The 12,188-nt window shown below is 47.3% G+C and overlaps 1 protein-coding gene across 3 annotated transcripts in view; it reads left to right on the top strand.

The window, feature by feature from the left end:
- Positions 1 to 12,188, top strand: part of LHFPL3 (LHFPL tetraspan subfamily member 3) — a 570,149-nt gene that overhangs the window by 509,731 nt on the left and 48,230 nt on the right. Inside the window, exon 3 of one of the 3 annotated variants that reach the window (XM_045494536.1) lies at positions 5,077 to 5,104. The exons of 1 other annotated variant lie outside the window; for it this stretch is intronic. In XM_045494536.1, coding sequence (XP_045350492.1) covers positions 5,077 to 5,093 — 17 coding nt within the window. In that variant the 3' untranslated portion in view covers positions 5,094 to 5,104. Of the gene's footprint in view, positions 1 to 5,076; positions 5,125 to 12,188 lie in introns of all 3 variants that reach the window. One more of the 3 variants, XM_045494535.1, reaches the window with a different exon arrangement.

The raw sequence follows: 12,188 nt of genomic DNA, 5'->3' as shown, positions 1-12,188 counted from the left end.
TCTCTCTCTGTCCCAAAATAAACAAACGTTGAAAAAAAAAAATTTTTTTAAAAAAAAAAGAAGAGAATTCTGACCCAGGAGTACATGAAGGCAGATAGGCAGGAAGAGACATTCCCAAGGGGAGGTCCTTGGCAAATTCCTAGTCTTCTGTGAGACATGGAGTAGAGAGAGCCTGTCAAGGAGAGAGTAATTCCCCCTCAGAGGAAAATCTAAATGTGTTTTTAGCCACCTGTCACCCCAGAGGGAGGACAGGATGGCGATGTTAAATTGGCAAGATTGTAAAACACGGAACTTAACTACTGTACAAGGCCAGCTGAGATGTTTAAAGTGCATTTTAGCTGATGGAACTTCATTCCTGAAATCCAGACGGTGGCTGATGCCGGCTGGACGGCCGACTGGAGACTTCTATCTCTTTCTTTCTACAAAACTAGCATTTTCAATAAAAATACCATTCCATGAAGACAGGATTGTGCTGGATTTTCATCTAAAGCAAATATTAAGGAAATCACAAAGGACCCAGGATTCGGAGAGAGAGAGATCAGGTGACAAGATAACGGGACCTACGGGGTCCATTACAAAATTGTGAACTAGGAAAATCCATTCTGTGCAAAAGGTAGCTGCCATAGGGGCAAAGGTGGAAAGCAACATAAACTGAAGAAAAAAGTTCATTAACAGGACCAGAGAAGACAGCAGAGACGAATTTTGAGCCAAGACAGTGTTTCTCAAATTGAATTTCAGGGACATATTCTTGCAAGGAGGTGGGCGTCATTGGGTTTAGTAAGGATGTTTAAGTTTTATGCTTTCATTTTACCAAATATAACCTGTCTTTTTTCAGTGACAGTACTCAATTGAAAATCGTGTTCAAAGAATGAGATTTTAGCTTTTTTTTTTTTTTAATTTTTTTTTTCAACATTTTATTTACTTTTGGGACAGAGAGAGACAGAGCATGAACGGGGGAGGGGCAGAGAGAGAGGGAGACACAGAATCGGAAACAGGCTCCAGGCTCTGAGCCATCAGCCCAGAGCCCGACGCGGGGCTCGAGCTCACGGACCGCGAGATCGTGACCTGGCTGAAGTCGGACGCTTAACCGACTGCGCCACCCAGGTGCCCCAGCTTTTTTTTTTTAAGAAAATGTTTCTCAGGGCACCTGGGTGGCTCAGTCAGTTAAGCATCTGACTTCGGCTCAGGTCATGATCTCACAGTTCATGAGATCGAGCCCCACATAGGGCGGTCTACTGTCAGCACAGAGCCTATTTCAGATCCTCTGTCCCCCGCCCCCATTTCTCTCTCTGCCCCTCCCCGACTCGTGCTCTCAATCTCTGAATCTCTCAAAAATAAGCATTTTTTAAAAATTGGTTTAAAAAAAAGTGTTTCTCAAATGCCGGCTAAGGAAGTATATCATAGGTCTTAGAGGATTGTTTTGCTTTAAAGGGGTCTATAGTAGATTCACATTTGGGGATCAGTGTGACCTACAGTCAGACCACACACACACACCATTTGATTTTTATCTTTTTGGGGTCATTAAAGCAATTTCCTAATTTAGCCTTTAGCTTATGAAGAGATTAAACCTTTCTAAACTCAGAGGGCAGTCTGGGCATAGTGTTCATATTTTACTCCCTAATGGACATCAGTGCTTAGAAAATTATGTTCTTCTCTTGCAATTGGGGAGCAGCACGGTGCGGGAGTCCTGGACCACGACGCGGGGGGTCTCCCACTAACCCTGCCTTTCCAGCAGGCTGGGACGCTGGCCCTCTCAGAGCCTTCATTTCCTTATCTGTAACACGAAGCAGCAGACAGGGTCATTAATTACTAAGGTCATGTCCAGCGTAGGTATCTGATTCCAACAATAAACGAGTGCCATCTTGCATTTCTCCCGTGAAAGGCCTCTCAACTAAAAACCATTTTCACTAGGACTCTATTTCCTGTTCTTTTCATTGCTACCCTCCACCACAGAGCACCAAAGGCCCAGGAGGGGTGCATTTGAAGGAAAATCCGTCAACACTCAGGGTTCCACCTATTATCTGCTACCACCTAGGAAGTGGGAAATTAAACCATCGAACCCAGACTCCTAGGGCTTAGTGCAAATCACCCAGGTATGAAAGCAATACTTACTCAGAGGGACATTTTTGGATTTTTACAAAGTTTCTAATGAATGAGACAGCTCTTCATTCGAGGGTGAGTAAATCAAATGGAAACATAAAAGCCAGGTCTGTTTTTTGTGTTTTGGGTATTGTAGATAAGATTATTTAATGAGCAGAGTCTCAGGCTGTTAGTTGATCTACCACTGTAAGAGTGACTGATGTCTTGAGTGAGCCCTCCGAACAGTCACTGGTGTCCGGTAGGAATATGATGATACAGGGTGTGTTTGTGGCAGAGAAAAGCATGCCACACACACGTGTGCTTGGAACCACAAAGCCGCAGCCACCCTTTGGGAGGTGTAATGCTAGACCTTTCCTCCGAGGAACCCTCTCCGACGCTATAGAAAGATGTACGTGAAGTATGTCCCCCTGCCTCAGCCTTGATTGGAATATGATACCTATGGTCTGGGGGACAATTCTCAGGGGCCAGAGAGATCCAGAGGAGGTCTACCTTGAGGTAAGGAGAGCAGAAAACATCAGAATACTCCAAAAATGACTCCAGCATCAGCCCCTAATGCAGTGGTAAAACCGATTCTTTTGGCCTTCTTCCTACATGGGCTACCCACTGAAACTTGGCCTGACAACATACACCTGGGTATATCTGTATGGCCTTGGGGAGGATGAGACCCTGGGACACAGAGTAGAGCTTAGAAGCTACTGCCATTGAATCATACTGAAGCTCACACCGCAGAATGGTGTTGCTGCGCCCATCTTCACTGCATCAAAGGCTCCAGCCCTCCAGATGTGGGCCTGTGTCCTGATGGCCTCCTTGACCCTCCTGGAGACACGACATGCTTGTCCCATCAGCCAGAAAAACATGACTGCCTCTCTCTCTTCTGCTAAAATAATGACCTTCAGACAGTTTAGAATGAAAGCCCTCCAGTGCAAAAGAATGGCTTGTTTGAAATGATCGCCTTTGAGATCATCTCGTGTTTCCCATCCTAGTTATAATTTGGCTAATTGCTTAATAATTCTGTTTAAATGTCTCCATTTCTGCAAACATCAATTCATTAGGTCTCCTTTTCCTGGTTGGAAATCTCTTTGCTTCTCTAAAAATCCTTGGCCCCTTTCTCCCATTTGTACTTTTGCCTGAGCAACATTCTGATGACGTACATAGCATCCCTTCGAAAAGGTGTCGAACAGACCAGGTGCCTCTCAGTATTCCAAAAGCCCAAGCACTGTACTCTGTTGTCCTTGAAATAGTACCTGTGATTGGGAAAGATCTCACACTGTGTTTTTAAAAAGCCAGGTTCCCTGCCAAACGAAGTTGCTCTCAGTGGCAACCCTAACCCACTCCTGGGGCAGGAGGCATGGTGTACCTGACAAAGTGAAAGGCTGCCTGAAATGAGAAAACCCAGGTCCAGCCTTCAGGAACCTGCACCCCAACTAGCAGCCAGAGAATTCAACGCTGGAGAACATTTGCACATAAGAATATTATCCAGGTTAAAACTCTGCCTAAAACAGGAGCCTTCTCGGAGCACAACCATCTGTGGCTGGGCACCACAGACACACACACACACACACACACACACACACACACACACACACAAACACACACACACACCCTGCACCTAGCTGAAAGCCAAATACCATTGTAGTGTCTGTGCTTCAGGGGGTGAGCATGCTGCCTGAGGGGGCAGCCTGTGACTTACGCTTTCCGGCAAAGGCCAGTTAGGCTAAACGGATGCTACCATATTCCTGATTGTTCTTTCCTTCTGTATGCGACCAGCTGAAGACTCCCGATGTTGCTTTTTAGTTTTGCCTTTGAAAAATTTAGCGCCCACCTTTCCAACTGTAATAACCAAATCGCTTCATCTAGACGCTCACATAGCAAAGAGAGGCCATACAATTCTCCACGCCTTTGAGAATATGGGAAAACTTGGAGTGACAGAGGAGAAACCAAAAGCTTCCATCTGGGAAACTTCCTCGGGCCAGTGATGAATAAGAAGTGACATAGGTAACAAGCAACAGAAGGAAGCAAGAAGAGTGCCAGAGTCCCATCTTTCCTGCTAGACCGTATATCCTGCCAAGTGAGCTCAGAACTGACCGAAGGGTTCTGGGAAGGAGCAGAGGAAAGAAGTTTGTTCTTCTGTATGACTTAGTAAACCACTTGGTACTACTCATCCTTGCCCTGGTGACTTACAGCAATTCTCTGCATGAGACACCGGTGGAAACAAGTTAGAAAATATGAGATGCCGCAGTCCAAAGAGTAATCCCTGATGATGTGTACGTAGCCTTGAATTGTCCAACATGAACCAGGCCTCAGGGTTCTAATTGATCTGTGTGTATGCGATTGATTTTTATTTATGTTTCTTTAAAAGCTACTCTGAATTGCTTTGGAATTTGAAATAAATGCCCTCAAAGAATTATAACAACACATGAAACCGTTGCCCACCCCGTGCATTTCTAACTTTGTCTGTTTATCCTGAATGCTTTGATTTGTTTCTTATTGAGCATCTGAAATTCTCTGAGAGTCCTTGGCTTTCCGTAAACATTTGATCATCTAGTCTGGGTGGTGTCGCCTGAGGGAGCCAAAGGTAAAAATGATGACAACATCAATGATGTCCACTACTTAGATAATGCTTTGTGGTAAATAGGGCTCTTCCTGCTATCTCACGTGTATTAATTCGTTCCATCCTTACCACGATCTTATGAGGTAAGTGCTCCTGTTAGACCCATTTTACAGATGAGGAAACTGAGGTACAGAAAGATAGGTCACTTGCCGGGGTCACGCAGCTGGCAAGTGGCAGAAACGAGATGTGAGGCCACAGTCTGGCTCTCAGAACTGTGCCCTTCATCCCTATGACTCACCACGCGTGTCTTTCTGCACGCGATGACTGGGATGGCCAGGAATGATGTTGTGATTTTTAACCATTAAAAATACAGTGCAAGCTCTTAATTTATTTAACCGTTCTGTTTTTCCCTCCCAAACTCTCAGACGACGGAAATGCTTAAAGCAAACTAAGGTAGTGTGAGACCACACCATGTAAGTGTGAGCATGGCTCCTTGTGGGTCCAGCTGTGTTTTTGTGCGCTTCTGCCTACTGTCCCCGCATGTTTTCTCCGCTGCTGTCCTCCGATTCCCGCTTCCGCCGCTTGGCGCTTGGGCCGCATGAACCGTCACTTTAAAGCCATAGATCTTCTGTCTTGCTCCTGGTTTCATATTTGTGCTTCTCTCTCCCACAATCCCCGGCACCTGGGTAAGGGCCAGAGCACGTGCAGCTGTGAGCTTGGCACCTCTCCACGAAGGAGCTGGAGACTCCTATGGTTATTGTTCTCTGACAATGAGCCCTCAGATTGTCAGCTTTTAGGATTCTAGGCATGTGTCCGCGCTGTTGCAGTGACATACTGCTTCCCAGGCTGGAAAGATGTCTGTGGGCTTCTCCATGCCGGTCGTGGTCCCCGACGGCACACCTTTGCTCTGCAGTGGTCTTCCGCGGCCACCAGCCTAGACAGATCACTGCTCTGTGAGTCCTTGTAGGTGTGGAGGCTATGTGAAAATAAATTCCATCGTGCCATGTGATGGGGCTAAAATGAGCCGTGGAGAGAAGTGGTAATCTTCTCGTTTATTATTTCTTTCTGTACAGATGTATGTGATAGGCACACATATGTATATGAAGCCTGTTATAACGAAGGAGATGGGATCATGGTTTTTAAGCCAAAGAATGGGCTCTATAGATAGGCCCTTCATTGTCCACACATACACACACTCGCTTTTGGTGTTCCTTGAATCTACATAAACTATGTTTCCACTTTGAGTGAATTTAATGTGATAAACTCGGGGCGCCTGGCTGGCTCAATCTGTGGAGCGTGCAACTCTTGATCTTGGGGTTGTGAGTCTGAGCCCCACATTGGGCATAGGGATTACTTAATATGAAATATATATGTGGTAAACTGGACTTCCAGAATAAATAAATTGGGGAGGAGGAATTTGTGCCTGACAAAGAGAATATCTGGAGCATTTAAAATATCCTATCTTAACTGCACAGCCATCCCCACCTGCCAGTGATTTCAGGGCTGGATCTGCCTTTGTGCTCAGGCTCACCGAAGTTTCCAGTATGTGTCCGATGGGAATTAGTTAGGAGGAAACTTTCCAAGTTGTCAGAAATGATAAGAACTTAAAATTAGAGGGGCTCTTCATGAGATGTGTCGCCTCAGTGTTAAGAGGCCAACCCACCATTTAGACATGCACAGAATTCTGCAGCTGATGAGTCCTTAGAGATGGGTCCTTCATTCCAAACCCCTGAATTCCCAGAGGGAAAGTAACTTGCCTGGGAGGGGGCAGAGGCTGGATGAAAACCCAGTCCTCCTCTTTCCATCCAAGTGTCTTATCAATGTATTGTCCCAGCTCATTTTTCTCTGGGAGAGAACCCCCTACACAGCCAGAAGATATTTTCTTTTCTTTTTTTAATGTTCGTTTATTTTTGAGAGAGAGAGTGCAAGTGGGGGAAGGGCGGGAGGGTGGTAACAGAGGATCTCAAGCAGGCTCTGCACTGACAGCAGAGAGCCCGACGTGGGGCTCAAACTCACAAATTGAAAGATCGTAACCTGAGCTGAAGTCAGGATCCTGACGCCTAACCTACTGAGTCACCCAGGTGCCCTGAACTTTTATTTTTAAAAGTGAGTGAAAGTAAAGGAGACTACATCCTACGGAAAGACTCGGGTCCCTGTCCTGGCTCTGCCCTAAATATCTGGGCGAGCTTGGGAAAGTTACTATGCTCCTCTGGACCTCAGGCTCCTCACCTGCAAAGTGAGTGTGGGAACAGCCGAGTTGAGTAACTACCTGATGCTAACTTTGCTCACGAATTTCCAGCTGCTTTCATGTGGCGTCCTCTCAGTGATTTCCCACTACAGGATGATGAAAAAAGTGATAGTCGGGCTGTGCAAATAGGAGCAAGAGCCCTATGAGTCTGTTAAGAACTGAAGGGGGACAAGGGAAGGAGGGAGAAGGTGCAGGTGAGAAGTGAGTAGCCTGCCCTCCTCACGCTGTCCTGTGAAACTGAGGAAGACATGGCAAACCCTAGACTTGGTCATCTCCAATTTCTGCATTTTGGGGGCTATCTAGCAAGACACCAGACCCAGTATGTGAACAAGGTTATATTTTCTCTCTTTTTATTAAGTTTATTTACCTTTGAGAGAGAGAGGGAGCGTGAATGGGAGAGGGGCAGAGGAGACAGAGAATCCCAAGCAGACTCCGCACTGTTAGCGCAGAGCCCAATGTGGGGCTTGAACTCACAAACTGTGAGATCAACCTGAGTCAAAGTCAAGAGTTGGACGCTTAACTGACTGAGCCACCCAGGTGCCCCTACATTTTCTCTTTTCAATGTATTGCTTTCTGAGTAAACAGGGCCAGGGAAGTCTCTGAGGCAATCCAACAATCATTTAAAAGCCAATAAGGCGAGAGTAGAGGCCCACACATGCCGGCTTCCAGCAAAGTTTTGAGATATACCCCTTGCTTACACAAAATTATGGAAATACAGATAGTAACTAAATATGCAATGTCATTTTTACAGGGCTTTCTTTTTCCATAGTAAGTCCATGGCATTTTTATGAATCTTTTTTATGAAGCAAAGAATCCTCACGTGGTTTAACAATTTGGCCCATTTTGGTTCCATATATCGAGTTTAGCTTCAGTGCATCTTTTCGAAGCAGCCCATTTAGTCTGCAGCCATCTTCCTTGGATATGCCACTGATTCAGATTTGATGGGAAGGGGCAGGTCAGGATATGGCAGGGAGGGGAAAATCACGGAGATGGATAATTGCCTATGCACTTGCTAGGTTCTAATGCTGCTGGACAAAAATGTAGCGCCGCGGAAATGTGTGACCTCAGAAAGCATCACTGGGATAGAATTTCAGCTCCAGGATTTGGGTGGCGTGGGGACTTTAGGAGTTGTGCCGGAGGACTCTTAAAGCCATGTTTGCGTGGTAGTTCATACTGGATTGAAGAGTGTCAATCCACTATGTCCTTTGGAGGGAGAAGCTGTTGAAAATTATGGTAATGGCCTGCAGGCCCCTTCTAGGCAATCACCATTGTCATAGTATCACCATCCCTTCTCCAGTGACAACCATTAGCACAGTTTGAAGAGGAAAATGGCCCCCAGAGCAGCCCTGCAAGATTGGGTTGTCACATTGAAGATACTGGACAGGCAGACAGAGGTCGTGAGTTCCTCACATTACTTTTGCCTTTGCTGGAGAAGACCGAGGGCTGCGGGGGAGGCCCTTTCCCAGCTTTTTCCAGGTCCTTCCTAGCCCCTTCCTAGGATAATCATTGTCCTGCCGAGACCTCTAGTGGCCATATTGGTAACTGCCGGTATCTAAGAAAAGCAGGGACCAAACAGCCTGTGGGCTGCATGCATGTCCATGGTGGTCTGTGGAGGGCGCAGCCTGACGCACGTTAAAGATGGTGCATCTTGCTCCATAGATGGAGCATCTGTGGCCTGAGACCCCTGAAATACCAGCCTGGAGGCCTGGTGGCCTGTCACCATGTGAACACGTCCAGAGGGCTGTTAGCCATGTGATGAGGACTTAGGTTTCTTTTGTGCAGGGGTTATTCCAGCTTAGATCTGGGACCAACTGGAAGTGCTAGCCTTGGCTGATCCTTCCTGTCCTGCCCTAGAACAGACTGGTAGCTCCATTTTCACCTGAAACCAAACTGACCTCCCTAGAGTCTGAAAAGCCAGCCACCAGAAGCCTGATAAACACACCAACCCACATTTGCTCTCTGAGGTCCTAGTGTAGACTGGCCTGGCTTGGGGGCCTTCCCAGGCATTCACCTCCCAGAGGGACAGGGAACAAGCCCTCCGCCACCACTGCCTCCCACACTGTGATCCTCAGAGCTTCCCAAGAACGGTAAGTAGGTTACCCCTGACAGACGCAAGGCTAAATTGTTTTAATTGTTCTAACCCAGTGGTGTTCTCGAGGTGTGGTCCCCAGACCGGCAGCATCAGCGTCACTCCGGAACTTAGAAGTGCAGCTTCTCAGGCCCTGCCCCAGACCTGCCGAATCAGAAACTCTGTGAAGGGGGCCCAGCCATCCTGGTTTTACAAGGCCTCCGGGTGATCCTGAGGCCTCCTCAGATTTGAAAACCACCACTTCAAGCATTGATTCATAACTGTCAATTTATACGTGGTTACAAACTCTCAGCTTATGTAAAATGTAGATTCTGACCCCTTACCCATGGAGTTTTATTTAGTCGTTCTGCAGTGGGGATGCAGACCTCTGGTTTTATACCATCATTCCATGTAATCCTGATGTGGATGGTCCACCGACCACCATTTTGAGAAATTCTCCAGAAAGAGTAAGGCCATCTTTCACTAGCACAGATTCACTTCCTCTTTTGACCTAGAGATAAATATTGTCTTCACATCTCACTGAAAGGGATCTCAGTAAGTAGATCAGCGTACTCCAGGTCTTTTGTCTTGTTCCCTTGACGAATTAATTTTTGCTCCTATGGTGAGCAATCTGTATCATAATCCAAAAGTGAAATCTGTCTCTGGAACGTCATGTTAATTACTGAGCAAACAATAAGAACAGGAAGCCTGTGGCTGCTTACGAGTCTGGGGTGGCATGCCAGGGCCCACCAAGAAGCTGTGCGTCACCTCTAGGCCGTGAACCTATCAGATAGCAAGTCGCCTTTCTTCTCACTTCTTGAGTGAGACATTTAATGGTGCTACGAGGCTAGTTCATTATACTACTGTCAGGAAGAAAGAATTTTCAAAACTTGAGGTTATGAATACACTTGGCTCATGCAGCCTCTGCGCTGATCACCCTGGAAGCATAGAGTTAATTTCTGTGAAGTTTCTCCTGAATGAAATCAGGAGATTTCAGCTCTCCTCAACACAACTCTAAGCCCTACTGGGAACTCCAGAAAAGGATTTGCCATTGTTTGCTGTCCCATTTCACTCCCCAGCCCAGTTCTTTCCAGAGCACCCACACTTTTTCAGGGAGCACTAATTCTTTGGGATGTGTTCTGAGAAGACTAATATGCAGAGTCATATTTTCAAGGATATGCTGAGCAGAGCAGGAGACTTGGAAAAGACACTCTTTGTCACCGTCCAGGATTCATAGTCATTGTCTCCAGATATTGTCTGCTAGGGGGCAGTAGGTTAATCAGGTCAAGCTTCTATTTCCAATATGTTGGGGCCACGCGCTGATTCCCTTCCTTCCCTCCATCCTTCCATCGTCTTCCCCTTATCCATTCTCCATGCTCCCTTTCCCATATTTTCTACGCTTCTGTGACTTTCTGTAGCTTTTCCCCTCCCTTTCTCTCCCTTCTTCTTGCTGGGCCTCCCTTAATCCTGGAAAGCAGGCACCCACCCCACCAAGGAGCTCAAGGGCCATACCAGCATTGGCTGTTGGAGCCACATGCATTCTGCCTGGCAGGGACTGCCCCCTTAATTTACTGTAGAGCATAATTAAAAGACAGATTTCCCATCTCCCCTCACTCAGAGAGAGGAAGAGAGAGAGAGAGAGAGAAAGAAGCAAGAAAGAGAAGAGCAGCAAAGGAAAACCCAAAAAGAAGCCACAAGTGATGTTGAATTTTAAACTTACTTTGTGTCCAGAAGGAGTGCAGCCCACACCTCCAGCAGCAGGGGTCGGGTCAAAGCACTATACTTAGAATCCTGAGTGGGCAGGGAAGAAATAAGGACACTATTAAGAGAAGAGAAGGCTTTGCCTGAGGAACAAATCCGCTCTTCACAGAACTGTCCGTCGGTTAGGGGGGATCCTGTTGGGCTCAAGGAATGGGCTGGCCTTGCTGACACAGGTTCTGACTCTCCTCTGGCTTGCTTGCTCTTTGCTCCTGCACCCAGCTTTTTGCCGGCAACAAGAGTGCATGACCGGTGTGGTCCTACAGGGTCCCAAGCTCTGAAGGGCCCGGTGCTTGGGGTTTAATGCTGTGCAGCCACAGTCTTGAAACTGTGTTTTGTAAGTGAAATCTGATGGGACAATGGAGCCTTGGAACATGCAAGGAGGGTGGGGGGCTTGGAGACTGCTTATGGTGCCTTGTTTCCTGCTGCCTTCCCCCAGTACCTCTCCCGCCCCCATCACATGTCCCCAGCTGGTGGGGGAGGGAAGCGGGAGGGTTCTCAGCCCACTTTTCTATCCCCTGGAACCTGGGCCCTGCCCAGCCTCCCCTCCTTGTGCCTTCCCAGTGACCACTGCCACCTTCTGTCCCAGGAAGGGCCAGTGCATGGGTGGGGAAGGTCCTGGTTGGGTGTGCACCTGTCCTGTGGCACTTTGGGGCAGGACATAGCAGTGGCCACCTGGCCCAGGGTGGCAGTGTTGCAACGTGTCTGGTGGATATTGGGCAGGAGGCCACAACTCAGTAAGGGGCGATCCTATCGCTGACTCGTGATCCTGTTACCTAGCACAGAGGTGGCAATACCCTGGGGGGTAACCTATCCACCATTGGTTGGGGATACCACTTGTCAAAAGGGGAGAGTCCCCAAGGCCTGCTTCAAGCCAGGGAACAATGTGTCGGCACATCAGCTGGTGGGAGGGATAATCCCAGCAGGCATCAGGCCTAAGTGGGCACACAGGGCAAGGGCCCCTAAGCACCTGTGAGATGCTCCCAGCCGGCTTTCTCGAGCCCATTCTGTGCCTAGGGGAACCAGCTCTTCTTTCCCAACCTTCCTGAAACTGTGTTAGCATTTTCTGGCCAGTTCAAGGCATCCTCCTGGAGCAAGATACAAATTGTGTGATTTCAGTGATCACACAAACAAGTTAAATGCTCTGACATTGACATTTACAACTAGCACTGCACAATGTAATAATAGATGATAAAATGCATGCTAATAATGAAAAACTTTAACTTTATTTACCTAGAGTGACATTACATAGCAAAAAAAAAGGCCCCATGACTAGTGGTTGCACACCAGTATGAATGTATTTAATACAACCAACCTGTATACCTCGAACGATACAAAATGTGGGGTGCGCGGGTGGCTCGGCCGGTTAAGCTTCTGACTCTTGGCTTCAGGTCAGGTCAGGAACTCATGGATTCATGAGTTCGAGTCCCATGTCAGGCTCTGCTCTGGCAGTGTGGAGCCTG

This window comes from Leopardus geoffroyi, chromosome A2 (assembly GCF_018350155.1).
Source record: "Leopardus geoffroyi isolate Oge1 chromosome A2, O.geoffroyi_Oge1_pat1.0, whole genome shotgun sequence".
Taxonomy (NCBI): domain Eukaryota; kingdom Metazoa; phylum Chordata; class Mammalia; order Carnivora; family Felidae; genus Leopardus; species Leopardus geoffroyi.
The sequence above is the reverse complement of the archived record's forward strand: the minus strand, read 5'-3'. Positions and strand labels throughout refer to the sequence as shown.